Source organism: Ahaetulla prasina, chromosome 7 (genome assembly GCF_028640845.1).
Source record: "Ahaetulla prasina isolate Xishuangbanna chromosome 7, ASM2864084v1, whole genome shotgun sequence".
Taxonomy (NCBI): Eukaryota; Metazoa; Chordata; class Lepidosauria; order Squamata; family Colubridae; genus Ahaetulla; species Ahaetulla prasina.
Genome location: NC_080545.1, coordinates 86,943,358 through 86,959,486, shown reverse-complemented (window position 1 = coordinate 86,959,486; position 16,129 = coordinate 86,943,358). Strand labels below are relative to the sequence as shown.

The following is a 16,129-nucleotide window of genomic DNA, read 5'->3' as shown; positions in this document are numbered from 1 at the left end:
ATATTCATGGTTAGTATTGATTTCTCTTAAGTACAGGGCATGCTCAACTTATGAACTTAGCAACCATTCAAAATTCCAATAGATTTATCTCTGGGGGTTACTTACGACCCAGATTTAAAATGCTGTCGATCCCCCCACCCACGACATATAGTCATGTGATCTCACTTCAAGTCTTTGCTGACTTGATGCCCTTTTACAGCGTTCTGCAGTCACATGACCATGTTTTATGATGGTTTTGCTGAAAACCAGCATTTACCTCAGGTTTTTGGCAAACCCGCACCCATAGCAAATAATTGATTTCCTTCACAACCGTGGCATTCGCTTAACAACTGTGGATTCACTTAACGATGGCTGCAAAACAAGGTGATAAAGTGAGTTGATCACATGATTATACCCATGGTGGGATTCAAATAATTTAACAACTGGTTCTCTGCCCTAATGACCAGCTGGGTAGGTGTGGCTTGGTGATCATGTGACCGTGTGGGCGTGGTCAATTCAACGTCACTCATGTCGATGGGCGCTTTGTCTTAGCTGTTACAATGTAATAAGGGTTAAGCAGAGAGTCAGTTTCTGTAAGCAGGGCAATAAAGATTAGGCTAGAAACAGCACCAGAATGTTTCCTTCCTGCCTTCCTTACAGGATTAGCCCTGTAAAGTGGAAAAAACCAAAATAAGATTTCTTCCAGCAACCAGTTCTCCAAACAGCTTAGAAAGTTAACAACCGGTTCTCCCGAATAGGTGCGAACTGGCTGAATCCCACCACTGATTGTACCCCTTTACAACCAACATGATTCTAGGGCCATGATGGGTAGGCTCCATTATGGTCGTAACTTAAGGACTACCGATAGAACAAATGTGCCAGTCTTCCTACAGAGAAGGCAATGCAGGAGCTATCTCTGTATACTTCCAAAAATTTTATTGGTGCTCACTTTATAGTGTGTGTGTGCGTATCTCACATTTAGGAAATGGGCATAGATTAGGGATGGGCCATTTTTCAAACCAAGATTCATGAGACATAGGTAACAAGCATGTAATCTTTGCCTCTTTTTTGGGGGGGGGGCAAGCAAAACAAAATATAGGTAGTCCTCGTTGTATGACTACAAGTGAGCCCAAAATTTCTGTTGCTAAGTGAGACATTCGTTAAATGAATTTTGCCTTTTTCTTACAACCTTTCTTGCCACAGTTGTTAAGTGAATCACTGCAGTTGTTAAGTTAGTAACAAAGTTGTTAAGTGAATCTGGCTTCCCCATTGACTTTGCTTGTCAGAAGGTCACAGAAGTGGATCACCCGGGACCTGCAACCGTCATAAATATGAGTCAGTTACCAAGCATCTGAATTTTGATCATGCGACCATGGGGTTGCTGCAAGAGTCATAAGTGTGAAAAATGGTCATAAGTCGCTTTTTTCAGTGACGTTGTAAGTTCAAAAAGTCACTAAATGAACTGTTGTAGGTGGAAGACTATCTGTAGTAAATTGTTCCACCCAAAACTAGCAATGTGATCTTGGGTGCTTTGATGGGCCCTAAAATGGTGTCTTGGGCCTTGTGGAGCCTATAGATAGACACCTTCAGAATATAGTTAGAACTGTCCATGTTTTGGCTTCTTCCTTTAAAAAAAAGGATGTTCTGTGTAGCAAACAATTGGTATAGTTACTCTCCCTCCCCGAAGACAATTTTATCTTCATTTTCACTTTGAATCGGGTGAGCTAGTCACATTTAGGAAATCAAGGTTGCCACGGATTTGATTTATTTATTTATTTAGATTTATGGGCTGGCAAATAAAAAGACTAGAGGTGGTGTACAAAGCTACAGTAAAACAACATAAATGATAACGATATCAACTTTTTCACCTTAGTATAGCAGTGAAAGTTGACCCAGGTTAGCAATATTACGAAGCTTCAGTTTCTCCCTTTTTTCCCCCCACTCAATTTTTGGATGTGAAAAATCCTGTCATCACCTCAAAGAATTGTCAGCTCATTCCTTAAAGCTGCTGCGGAAACCTTATGAAGCAAAAGTTGCTGTGGTTAAAAGCAGTCAATAAATTATCGCAAAACTTGTTCTCCAAGGAGCCCCAAAGGGTAATTGAGATTATCAGATTAGTTGTATTGTTGTCAAAGAAAACTTGATTAACCATCCCATGTGGTCCCCAGGAGTAGAGTTCAATTTGAGGCAGTATTTTACCTTAACTTCCAGTTTAGTGACAATGCGTGGATTATATTTACATTCATAGTTCTTAGGTGAAGCAGAGGTTGAAGTCTATAGCCTTGTTTTTATGAATGGAAGAACTTGTTCTTTTAAATTCCTATTTTGGTGAATGTTGAGTCTTCCATTAAGGGAAGGGTGTGGGGATATCTTGATATCTTACAGGTAGGCCTCATTTAGTGACTACCTTATTTAGCAACCATTTGCAATAATAACAGGCAGAGGTGGGCTTCACATAATTTAACACCCGGTTCGCCCAGCACCGAAAATATGAGTGTATGGGCCCACCCGCAGGTCGCTACTACCGGTTCTCCCGAACCGGTCCGAGCCAGCTGAATCCTACCACTGATAACAGGGGTGAAAAAGTAACTTTGTGACCAATCCTTGCATTTAAGACCTTTGGGTAGCTATATAAATTTGCTTAATAAATAAAGGAAAGTGACTGCTTCACTTAATGGTCTCATTGCGTTTATTAAGTGAGAACTATCTATGTTTGTCACCTCCTTGCTGACATTTTCCCTCCAGTTTCCCCAAAACAGATAGTCCTCCATTTACAACCACAATTGTTCCCAAAATTTCTGTTGCTACGTAAGACATTTGCTAAGTGAGTTTTTCCTCATTTTGCAACTTTTTCTTGTCACTGCTGTTACGTGAATCGCTGCAGGTGTTAAATTAGTGACAAGGTTGTTAAGTGAATCTGGCTTCCTCATTGACTCTGTTTGTCAGAAGGTGGCAAAAGGGGATCACATGACCCCGGGACACTGCAACCGTCATAAATATGAGTCAGCTGCCAAGCATCTGAATTTTGATCAAGGGGATGCTGCAACGGTCGTAAGTGTGAAAAATGGTTATAAGTCACTTTCTTCACTCCCATTATCACTTCAAACGGCCACTAAGCAAATGGCTGTAAGTTGAGGACTACGTGTATGTCACATGTTTTTATCCATGATTGATTAACTTTATCATGTTACTGTGATTATTTGGATACTGTGTTGTTTGGCTTACTCTATTAAATAGCTTAAGAATGTTTTGCTTTTATCTGAGTGAAGGATTGTATTATGAGGTCTTAATCCATAAAAAGTTAGCCATGTTTTAGTCCCGGGGAAATAAATAAGGAAACTTAGATGGAACTATTTTGTATCCCATTATTTTTCAAATCAATTTGACCATGATTAATTTTGTATTGAGATTTTAGTACAGAAACAAATGTTACCAATGCTATATCATGCTTTTATGCATAGAGAAGAACTTCCTTTCAATCTGATTTCTAAGAAGGGATTCTAATTTATAACCATCTGGCCCATTTATTGGCCCTGAATTAATTTTGAATCCAAATATTCCATTCCCCTCATGGGCACAGAAGTTCCCTTACTTAAACCAGGTTTCTCAACTTAAAGATGTGTGAACTTTAACTCCCAGAATTCCTCTAGCCAGCATGGGATTCTGGGAGTTGAAGCTCAGATATCTTCAAGTTGCTAAGGTTGAGAAACACTGACTTAATCATTACATGCATCCAGTAGTAGCATCTTGTTCATCCAGAGTTGTGTTATACTAGTAAAGTAGATAAGATATTCACTTAGTGGCTTAAGTGATGCCAATCACTTCTTAAAAATCACATTTCTGAAAGATAGTGTGAATATGATAAAATAAGACTTTTTCAGAAGTTTGACGAGTGCAAACAGATGACAAGTGACGGGATATTTTCAGTACACACTGAGGAAGCTGGTTCCTAAAGATTCTTGTGCATCCCTTGACATTTTAATGAGATATATAATCTTATTCCCACATCCCTCCTTGTTGTTTCTCTCTCTCTCCCTCTCTCCCTCTCTCCCTCTCTCTCTCTCACTCACTCACACACACACACACACACACACAAAGTTATAGAAGTAACTTTTCCCAAAGTTGCGGTATATACTGTATATACTGTGATTTGGGTCGGTTGCTAAAAGTGAAGGAATTTGGTCTGAACCAATTCATTATTGTATACATAAAACCTGAAGCCACAGCTTCTAGTTCTTTAGCTGGTGTTGGCCTTTATACACACTGACTTCTTCCCAGGAACCTAGATGTTATAATATATTATTATTATTCATTCTAATTCACAGGGTAGTGGAACTCTACTGGTTCACCATAAAATCCTGGCCCATAGCTTTCTTCCAGTATATCACGATAATGGTAATTGTTGACATGTGGGATGTCTATTCTCAGTCTTCCAGATTGTGGTTGTCCCAAAGGTGCTTTTTCAAAAGGCAACTGGACTTCCTTGGTTTTTTTCCCCTTGAAGTCGTTTTGCTTCTCATCCAAGAAGCTTCTTCAATTCAGTTCAATTCAATTCCCTGCCTATTTTGCAAAGCACGTATGATAAGAAGAACCCAATTAGCTAAGAGTAAATGAGTTAATATTAAGTTAATATTAAAGAATGAATATTAATATTATTAAACTTTAATGCTATTTATAACATTAAATTATTAAATTTAATATTATTAAATTTAATATTAGTTAATATTAAATTAACAATGAGAAGACAGATGCTTAAGCATCCAAAAAGGAATACATAAGGTTACAGACTTCGATAAGGAAGACTACATTTTTGAGGTTTTTAGACTTACAGGAAAGAAGTAAGAAAGGAAGATTCTACTGTAGGCAGTTTTAAGCTAAAGGGGGAAATTTAAGACTATAAATCTAACTATCTGTGGGAAGTAGAGCCAAGGAATAAAAAGAGAGCGGCTTGCTTGAGAGCAGTGCTTATATAATGCCTCTAGGATTCAAGGGGATAAACGGTGAAAGAATTGATGCTGCTGGAGCTACATCTCCACCAGAAGCGTGACCGAGAGACTCAAAACTACTGTGAATGTACAGGAAGTCCTTGACTTACATCCGTTCATTTAGTCCACTTAGAGGACTGGAGGCTAAAACATACAAAGAATGGTTACAGGAACTGGGTATGTCTAGTTTAATGAAAAGAAGGACTAGGGGAGACATGATAGCAGTGTTCCAATATCTCGGGGGCTGCCCCAAAAAAGAGAGAGTCAGGGTATTCTCCAAAGCACCTAAGGACAGGACAAGAAGCAATGGGTAGAAACTGATCAAGGAGAGAAGCAACTTAGAACTAAGGAGAAATTTCTTGACAGTTAGAACAATTCATCAGTGGAACAACCTGCCTCCAGAAGTTGTAAATGTTCCAACATTTTTTTAAAAAAGTTTTTAAGATGATGTTGGATAACCATTTGTCTGAAGTGGTGTAGGGTTTCCTGCCTAAATAGAGGATTGGAATAGAAGACCTCCTTCCAACTCTGTTATTCTATTCTATTCTATTCTATTCTATTCTATTCTATTCTATTCTATTCTATTCTATTCTATTCTATTTTCCATTCAAAGTTAAAACAGCACCACTGGAAAAGAATAACTAATGACCATTTTTCACATTTAGGACCACTGCAGCATCTCCATGGTCACATAATCAAAATTTGAATGCTTGGCAACCGGTTCATATTTATGACGGTTGCAGAGTCCCTTTTGCGACCTTCTGATAAGCGAAGGCAATGGGAAAGCCGGACTGTTACTCATTTCACAACTGTAGTGATTCACTTTACGACTGTGGCAAGAATTGTTGTAACATGGGGCAAAGCTCATTCAACAACTGTCTCGCTTAGCAACAAAGCAAACTTTGGGCTCAGTTTTGTAAATCAAGAACTACTTGTGCGTGATATCCCTCCCAAAAAAAGTGGTTTCTGATTTCATTTGGCTCTGATTCAGCCCATCATCCTCATCTACGGGTAGAGCTCAACTTAGGACCGCAAATGGAGCCAAAATTTCCATTGCTAAGCAAAGCAGTTGTTAAGTGAGTTGCGTCCTCTTTTACGACCTTTTTGCCATGGTTGTTAAGTGAATTTATGGGGGAAGCCAGTTTTGTTTCCCCCATTGACTTTGCTTGTCAGAAGCCGGATGGGAAGGTCGCAGAAAGGGATCACATGATCCCAGGATGCGGCAAACGTTTGTAAATACATGCCGGTTGCCAAGTGTTTGAATTTGGATCCTGTGATCCTGGGGGTGCTGCAGTAGTTCTTAGTGCTAGGACCCGTCATATAAGTCACTTTTTCAGTGGGGTTATAACTTTGGACGGTCATTAAATGAATGTGTTGTGGCCTGTGGGCTGCTGGCCCCTCAAGCAACCAAATCAGATGAAGAGGCAACGTGGGAGTTAGGGCCAACATCAAGGCAACCTGAGAGGTCCGAGGGGGAAGAGGGAATGGAGCTTTCAGAGAGAAAGGTGGAGCCTGGGCCATCCATCAGCCCCAAAAAGAAGAGGCAACAGCCCCCAGGTCTGCAGTGGCTGATGAAGAGAAGGAACGGCTGGGTCCAGTGCCTAATGCGCAAATGCGCAGAAGGCAAAAAAGAGGAGACCAGTGGAAATCTATGGGACAGTCTTTGGAACAGAGGAGCCACCGCTACTAACTAAGCCCCACCCTAGCTCTGGGGATAAAAGGCAGGAGATGAATAGTTGTCCACACCTATTCCCTGCTGGAGAAGATTTGTAATCTGCTGTGAAAGAGAGGGAGACTTTTTGCTGGGACTGCTGCGCTCCTAATCAAGGGAACAATTAGGTAACTACAGAGGGTTTGGAAGCCGAGTCAGAACAGGATGGTTGTAAATCGAGGATTATCTGCAGCATGCTCTCTGCCATTGTGGAGGAAAATCAAGGGAGAGAGAATCTGAATTGCACAGGCCACAGCAGAAGAAAGTTGAAAGGAAGAAAGGAAAGCAACCTCCTGCCGCCACTGCTACCGGTTCTCCCGAACCGGGGTGAACTGGTAGAAACCCACGACTGCACCACAGTTGGCAGAATTCAGTTCCTTTTTCTTGAATTGTGGCATGATGTAGGTACATTAACGTTCCCAGAGGTTTAATAAATCTGTTTTACTGTTTTAAGGTTTTGGGTTTTTTTTAAGAGAGAGAAACAGACTATTGAAAATTGCCAGGTTGCTGCTGAATTTGACAGGGCCATCCTAAGGAGCTTTAAGAATGTCAAAAATGAATTGGGGGCCTCATGAAGGCCCTCAGCTGCCCACTACATCTTAGAATAAGAAGACAATCATATTAAAACTAACTGAACTTTAATTCATAACAGAACAATAATTCTGCAATTATGGGACCAGGCCAGAAAATCCCATTGCAAGCCGAGTTTGGTCATCCTTTTCTTGTATTTTAGATTTTCACTTAATATATGTATATTTCTTTCCCCCATTCTTCTAGGTGAGTGGTTTCCAAACATTCTAAACGAGGGTAAATTTGAGAGATTTTTCTTCTTCCTGGCTTCATTAATGATTGTGAACATTTTGGGCTTCTGGACCATTTCACACAAGTAAGTCCTTAACGTTTCAGCTCTTAGTTTCTTAATCTTTTGTAGAACAAGTCTGTTGGTAAATTGAAGAAATGTCCTCCTATGGTTACTTCAAATGATTCCTGTGCAGATAACAGCCGGCAAATCTGATTTTGAGATTACAGATAGTCCTCGACTTATGACCACAATTGATAAGTGAGACAGTTGTTAAGGGAGCTTTGTCCCATTTCACAACCTTTTCTTGCCGCATTTGTTAAGTGAATCACTCCAGTTGTTAATTGAATCTGGCTTTCCCATTGACTTTGCTTGTCAGAACAGCACAAAAGGGGATCACACAACCCCCCAGGACACTTCAGCTATCATAAATATGAATCAATTGCCATGCATCCAGATTTTGACCATGTGACCATGGGGATGCTGCAATGATTGTGGAAACTGGTCATGAATCACTTTTTTTAGTGCTGTTGTTATTTTGAACAGTCACTAAACGAATGGTTGTAAGTCAAAAACTACCTATGAATGGAATGGAGTGTGGAGTGGAGTGGAGTGGAGTGGAGTGGAGTAGAGTAGACTAGAGTAGACTAGAGTAGACTAGAGGAATTATTGAGTCTGTCATCGGCACCTCTATAACTGCCTGGTTTGGTTCTGCAACCCAACAACACAGACACAGACTTCAGAGGATAATTAGAACTGCAGAAAAGACATTCTTTGGCTCAGTCTTTGTTAACAGCAATGGCTCTGCCCAACATTCCCTAGTCGTACCAATAATGACTACAAAATCTAACACAAATAGATTTCATAGAAGATAATGTTGAAATGGTATTATGTAGACTGAAACCATCTCTATCTATTGGACCTGATGGACTATGTGCATACTTCTTAAAAAAGCTTTCCATTGTTGTAGCAGAACCCCTAAGCATAATCTTTGAAAAACCTTTCAGGACCAGCTCCCTACACAACCTATAGTCACTAGCCACGGTCATCCCTCTCTTCAAAAAGGGAGACCCCAGCCTGGTTGAAAATTACAGACCAATCTCTTTATGCTGCATCACCTGAAAAGTAATGGAATCAATCATCAACCAATCCATTACCCTCCACCTCAAAGCAAACAATCTACTCTCTAATAAACAATTTGGTTTCAGAAAAAAATTATCCTGTAATGTACACTTCTACACTGCAAAAACATATGGACTACAAATCTTGATCAGGGCAAAGCAATAGATGCAATTTACATAGACTTCTGTAAAGCCTTTGATTCAGTGGTACATGACAAACTACTTCTAAAACTAAAATCCTACAACATCTCCAGACCCCTCCACAATTGGATAACTGGATTCCTATCAAACAGATAACAAGTGGTCAAAATAGGGAGCGCCCTATCAAATCCTGTATCTGTTAATAGCGGTGTCCCACAAGGCAACGTTTTAGGACCAACACTCTTCATACTATACATAAATGACCTTTGTGGTCATATTATAAGTAACTGCATTCTCTTCGCCAATAATATTAAACTATTAACACTACCAACAATGCTGCTACCCTTCAAAAAGATCTTGACTTTGTGTCGGAATGGTCAAATATTGGCAATTCAAAATCTCAGCCAACAAATGCTCTGTCTTACAAAAAGAATCAGAACACAAAATACAAGCAAAGTGGACATGACCTTGTAGATGACCCTCATTCTGTCAAGGACCTTGGAGTACTCATCTCTAATGATCTAAGTGCCAGAGCCCACTGTAACAACATCGCCAAAAAGGCATTAAAGGTTGTAAACCTAATCTTGCGTAGGTTCTTCTCCGGTAAGATTACACTACTAACCAGAGCATGCAAAACATTTGCTAGACCAATTCTTGAATACAGCTCATCTGTCTGGAACCCACACTGCATATTGGACATTAATACAATTGAGTGCGTCCAGAAATATTTCACAAGAAGAGTCCTCCACTCCTCTGCTTGCAGCAAAATACCTTATGTCACCAGACTAGCAATTCTGGGTTTAGAAAATTTAGAACTACTCGGTATGACCTGAGCATAACTCATAAAATCATCTGCTACAATGTCCTACCTGTCGATGACTACTTCCACTTCAACCACAACAATACACGAGCACACAATAGATACAAACTTAAAGTGAACCGCTCCAAACTTAATTGCAGAAACTATGACTTCAGTAACCGAGTTGTTAATGCCTGGAATGCACTACCAGACTGGTCTCATCCCAAAATCCCCAAAATTTTAACCTAAGACTGTCTACTGACCTCACCCCATTCCTAAGAGATCTGTAAGGGGAGTGCATAAGTGCACCAGCGTGCCTAACATCCCTGTCCTAATGTCCCCTTTAATTGTATTCATTTTATGTATTCAATTAATGCTTATACTTATATATATTGTCTAATATGTACTCAAATAAATAAATAAATAAATAAATAAATAAATAGCTACCAACCTACGTTCTATTGAGGACCTGTATACTGCACGAGTCAAAAAGAGGGCTGTGAAAATATTTACAGGCCCCTCACATCCTGGACATAAACTGTTTCAACTCCTACCCTCAAAATGACGCTATAGAGCACTGCACACCAGAACAACTAGACACAAGAACTGTTTTTTCCCGAACTCCATCACTCTGCTAAACTAATAATTCCATCAACATTGTCAAACTATTTACTAAGTCTGCACTACTATTAATCTCATCATTCCCACCACCCATCTCCTTCCACTTATGACTGTATGACTGTAACTTTGTTGCTTGTATCCTTACAATTTATATTGATATTGATTGTTTCCTGATTGCTTATTTGTACCCTATGACTATCATTAAGTGTTGTACCTTAAGACTTTTGATGAATGTATCTTTTCTTTTATGTACAGTGAGAGCATATGCACCAAGACAAATTCCTTGTGTCCAATCACACTTGGCCAATAAAAAATTCTATTCTGTTCTATTGTTTTGATTTAGCAACTCTCCCTTTCTCTCTGATTTGGCCCTCTTATATCAGACTTTGAAGACATTAAGCATTTCCATATGTTTTATAGCACTGCAAAAGTGGTTTAATTTATTTTTGCTTTGCAGATATAATAATCTTCAGGAAGACTATGATGAAGGATTCAGAGGGAGCCTTCTTCAGGAGCAGCTTTTACAGCATGAGAAATCACTTAAATTTTATGATAGCATCCTGGTTTGCCCGTCTCCCTTGTCCCGGATGGAAATGCTCCTGCAAACTCACCCTCTGAAAACGACTGGCTGAGAACTTGGTCTACTCTGTCTTCAGACTATTGCCTGTCAGATTTTAATGATGTGTTCCTTTCTTTGTTTATGGATTGACTTAGCAATAGAAGATCATAGTTCGTCTTTTTCATGTCTGCCTGCTTCCCTCTGTGAAAATTAATTCTATAAGTTCAGGTCTCAACACCTGAACGATTCTAAATCCATACATCTCATTCCTTTTCCTATCGCTGAGAGCTTCGTGGGTGACAAAGCCTTTTAATAAGGCACCTTGACTTTTTCTAATGTCATGCTCCAGATGTAGTACGGCTACCAGATCTGGTCTGCCAAAAAATCCAGATGTTGGCATCCCAGCATTACAGTTGTCTCGTTTCTCTTTGCTGCCATGTAGTGGTCATCCAGATTTTTGCAGACTGTACTTGGTAGTTCTGTATGTAGAGCATGGGTGGGGAGCTATGGCCCCTTTATGATTTGTGGACTTCAACTCCCAGAATTTCTAAACCAGCCTCCGAAATTCTGGGAGTTGAAATCCACAAGCCATAAAAGAGGCCATAGCTCCCCACCTCTGATGTAGAGATATACCTATCTCTAAAGGGAAAAGTTGTACAGTTGAAGTTATATGAAACTTTATTAGATCCAACGTCATTTTAGAATGAACTCATAACATTTCTTATAACTCTCACTGTACAACTTTCCCTTCGAAAGACTATTTTTTGAGGACAGATCTATATAGCACTTAATGAAGGGAGAAGACAGCCACTTGTATATATTCCATCAGCCTGGAATATATCAATATCTCAGTCCATCTCAGTGACAAAGGCAAAAAAAAAAAAAGGCAAAAAAAGAAGTATGTCCAGCCAATGTTCAAGTGAATACGTGTGTAACTAATACACTAACATTCTCATGAGTTATTTACAAGAACCAAATCCAGCTAAGTGCATAAAATCTTTGAAAGATCTTTTCTAAAGATCCACAGTTTTGCTTTGGATGGCACGCTGAGAAAATTGTGAGGATCCCAAGGTTTCTAATCCAGCTACTCCCTACAGCTTGTATGCTTCTGCTGAACTTTGGGGTCTACTCTTATTGTTCATACTGTATCTTGGCTTTGATTCTTGGGCTGTTGTTAAACTCTGCCTGCTACTACATTCTCTGTTCAAACTCTATGAATTCATCTTATACCGCTTACCGATTTGGCTGCTAGTGATTGCGCACCTGCATATTTGCAATCATTCCTGACTCACCTGGCAAACTGTCTGCTGGATAAAACCCAAGAAAATTGACCATGAACAATGGCTGTCAGCAGCGCACAGCAACAAGTGCGGAATAATGCATGGATCAATTTAGCTTGAAACTCCAAGTTTAGCACTTAGCCATTCTTTGTTTGCTGACGTCAAGTTTAGCAATAATGCAAGGAGAATGTATTTGTACTAGCAAAGCAGCAGGAAGGAGAAAGGGCTACTTGCTAAGTCTGGGATATAAACCCTCCCCCTTTCAATAAATCGTGATGGGGACATGAATTTTACCACCAACAATATACTGCGAACAATCTTTGTTTGTCGTGTATGCTTTATTTGTTTGCTTTTTTCTTTCATGGGTAACTAAAGTTCCGATAGCTTTCAACGAAGTTGCCTCTGATAGAATTGAAGCTGTGAGAACTGCATAGCTTATATTCTCTTCTTTCCCTTTCTTACACCTTTTAATCATATACTGTGCAAGTGCACTCTAATAATAATGGATTTGGAAGTGTTCTCAAGATTTAGTTATTTAATTTGTCGAACATGTACTAGATAACAGGTATAAATATAAACATGGACGTGAACATAGGAAATGAGTACAAGTAAAATGGGGACAGTAGGACAGGGACGGTAGGCGTGAGGATGCACTCATGCACGCCCCCTTTAGGGACCTCTTAGGAATGGGGTGAGGTCCATGGTAGACAGTTTAAGGTCCAGTCTCTTCTTGAAAGCCTCGAGTGTTGGGGCACCTACAAGTTCTGAAGGCAAGCCATTCCACTGGTTGATTGTTCTCACTGAAGTTTCTCCTTCATTCCAGGTTATTTCTCTACAGTAGTGGGTTTCACTTACCTTTGCTACCGGTTCGGAACTGTGAGTGTGTGCATCCGCATGCTCACTTTGCTCGCGCATGGCACTTCTGCTCTTCTGCACATGCGCAGAGCACCTGTGATGATGTCCAGGTAGGTGGCCGGAGCCTCCCGCCAATTCCGCTACCAGTTTGTCCGAACCGGGGCTAACCAATAGAAACCCACCACTGACTTCTCTCCTTGATTAGTTTCCATCCGTTGTTTCTTGTCCTGCTTTCAGGTGCTTTGGAGAATAGATTGATCCCCTCATCATTGTGGCAGCCTCTCAATTATTGGAATGATGGTAACATGTCACCCTTGGTCCTTCTTTTCACTAGACTACCCAATTCCTGTAACTTTTCTTGATATGTTTTAGCCTCCAGCCCGCTGATCATCTTTGTTGCTCTTCTCTGTACATTTTTCCAGATTCTTAACAGGGTTGGAAATAAAAAGCAAACATTCATAGCTCCACTCTGCAGTTGCTGCAGATCCTCAACAAAACTTTCCTCCCTCTCACTCCTGCCAAGAGGAAAAGAAAATAAATTGCTTGCACATCACCCAAGACCCCACTTCATGTAGATCAGGGCTCTCTAACCTTGTCAACTTTAAGATTTGTGGACTTCAACTCCCAGAATTCCTCAGCTCTTGACAGGAGTGAGAGGAAAGGAAAGTTTTGCTTTAAGTCTGACCTGCAGCAACTCAGGAGGGAGCTATGAATTTTCACTTTTTATTCTCAGCACTGAGAGACAGCAGAAGAGAAGTAAATCTTGGAGGAACTTCAAATGGCTTTGGAAGGATCAGGAGATGGAAATGCTACATATATAAAAGTCAAATCCACTCACTCATCACCAAATCTCCAGAACAGTAAAGCCTACAAACTTGAAATTTGGCACATACGTTCCTCTTGGCTTCTAGGTGCTCGCTAAGAAAAGATTTTTCGAAATGACCATCAGATCATTAGTATTTCATGTACAGTATATTCATATACAGTATATTAACACGCTCCAATGCAAAGGAGTTAGAGGTTCTACTCCCCCTCCCCACCTGAAAAGTTCCAACTGCCAGTTGCCTCACATTCCGTTGCCTCAGTTCAAACTGGCAGGCTCCTCCTTCACTCAGGAGCGGTCTGGGGCTCCTTACAGTACCAAATGTCGCTACCTCACCAAAATGTCTATGCCTTCCACCTATGGAACTGCTGGACTGAAAGACGGCAGGAGAGATATTCCCTTATGTGTTTCAATCACCAACCAGCACTGAGCCAACGGATTGTGAACTGAATTTCTCCTGCATAGTGTTCCAGCCCCAACTCACTTCTTACACTGACCTCCTCAGTTCAGACGAATCTGTTCCTTCTACTGTAACACCAGTTAAAGGGAAAAGCTGCTGCCCGGAAGTACAACGGATGCTTCCAAATGTCATCTTTTGGAGCCAGAGAGGTGAAGGAGGGAAATGTTATGCCAACCTTCAAAGTGCAGGGGCAGGTCTACCACAGGATAGGAAGTATCATGGCAGGGCCTCAGCAGCAGCCTTCATTTCTCCAGATATACTTTGTTGGTGATGATGACAATGAGAGTCTGTCAAGACCATGGGGATGCTTCAATGGTCGTAAGTGTGAAAAATGGTCATAAGTAGCAAAGCATGGGTATCCAGTTAGTACTATATACACAGAAAAAGTGTTTGGTTCATTTGTCGACTTGATAGGAGTCACATGGGGGTTTTCATGACAATCTTCACAATTCATTCAACTCAACACTACTAGATGGACAATTCTCCCTAACAATTCTTCCCTTCCATTGATAGAATAGAATAGAATAGAATAGAATTTTTATTGGCCAAGTGTGATTGGACACACAAGGAATTTGTCTTGGTGCATATGCTCTCAGTGTGCATAAAAGAAAAGATACGTTCATTAAGGTACAACATTTACAACACAATTGATGGTCAATATATCAATATAAATTATTCCATTGATTGGGTTAGATAAAATCGGACTGGGTATTTTATAGCCCACGGGCCACCTTCAGGCCTCTGGCTGTCCCTGGCTGGCCCACGATGGCATCAATTGGGGGACAGGGTCAGTGGTGATGGGCATCGGTGGTGTCGGTGAGGCATTGGTGGAGAGCAGGGTGTTGGCAGGAATGGGGCGTCAGCAAGAGAAGGGCCTCCTGGGAATATTAATTGCCCGTGTCTGGATGAGATTGATTAGACCAGGGGTGTCCAAGCTTGGCAGCTTAACAATCTGTGGACTTCAATTCCCAGAATTCCTTAGTCAACTCTGCTGGCTGGTGAATTCTGGGAGTTGAAGTCCACAAGTCTTAAAAGTTGCCAAAGTTGGACAATCATGGATTAGACCATCTTTCGATCAGATTTGATGGCTTATCTCGTCAACATTCTTTCACAACAGGTTCTGAATGAGTTAAACATACCCGAAGGTAGATGTAAAGCCAGGTGACTTCATTTTTAGGGTTTTTCAAACGTGAATAATTTCAGGACTACAAGGCAAGACAAAACACGTGGGGCATTGTTTCAGGTAGACAAGGGAGGAAGGGGGAGAGGGAGTTCAGTACAGGGATTAAGCTATCCATCTGTTCAGTTTGCACTGGTGATGAAGCACATGCTCTCCATTGCAATGAGATGTGTTAAAAGAGCATTTTTCATTTCCACTGCCTAGCAACAAAGTCATTCAGCACCTGCAATAGTTTAAACATTAAGCATAATTGGCTTTGCTTGACATAAATCTGTAGTTTTGTAAATAAGAACAGGATAGTCCTATCGTCATACCAATTAGCTGAAAGGAATGCTTGCTTTACAGATGCCTGCTGCTTTTGGAGAAGAGAGATGGAGCTCTCTCTCTCTAATTCCATGCTGTTCCATCACAAAAGGCAATCATAAATTGATTTATATCTAAAATTATAGAAACAGCACAATACTATAATAAAATTTGACAGAGGCATAGCACTCATGCAACCTGCTAACCAAATAGCAATCCACCAATCTAGAATAAATTCAGGTGATGTGTGTGTGTGTGTGTATCTCTATCTATCTATGAATCTAATCTACCTAGAGGGGCATGATGGTCTAGTGGTTAAGACACTGAACTTGTCAACTGGAAAGTCAGCGGTTCAAAACCCAAGCACCATGTGATGAGGTGAGCTCCCATTCTTACCCCCAGCTCCTGCCCACCTAGCAGCTTGAAAGCATGCAAATGAAAGTATATAAACAGGTACCACTTCAGTGGGAAGATAGCAGTATTCCGTGAGCCTCAGCATGTAGACATGCTGGC

General features: G+C 40.6%; 1 protein-coding gene across 1 annotated transcript in view; it reads left to right on the top strand.

Moving 5' to 3' along the window:
- The window catches only part of SLC15A5 (solute carrier family 15 member 5), a 50,912-nt gene extending 40,124 nt beyond the window's left edge, over window positions 1–10,788 (top strand). The window contains exons 8-9 of the mRNA XM_058191688.1: window positions 7,453–7,561; window positions 10,614–10,788. Coding sequence (XP_058047671.1) covers window positions 7,453–7,561; window positions 10,614–10,788 — 284 coding nt within the window. The remainder of the gene's footprint in view (window positions 1–7,452; window positions 7,562–10,613) is intronic.
- Window positions 10,789–16,129: the final 5,341 nt, after the last annotated feature.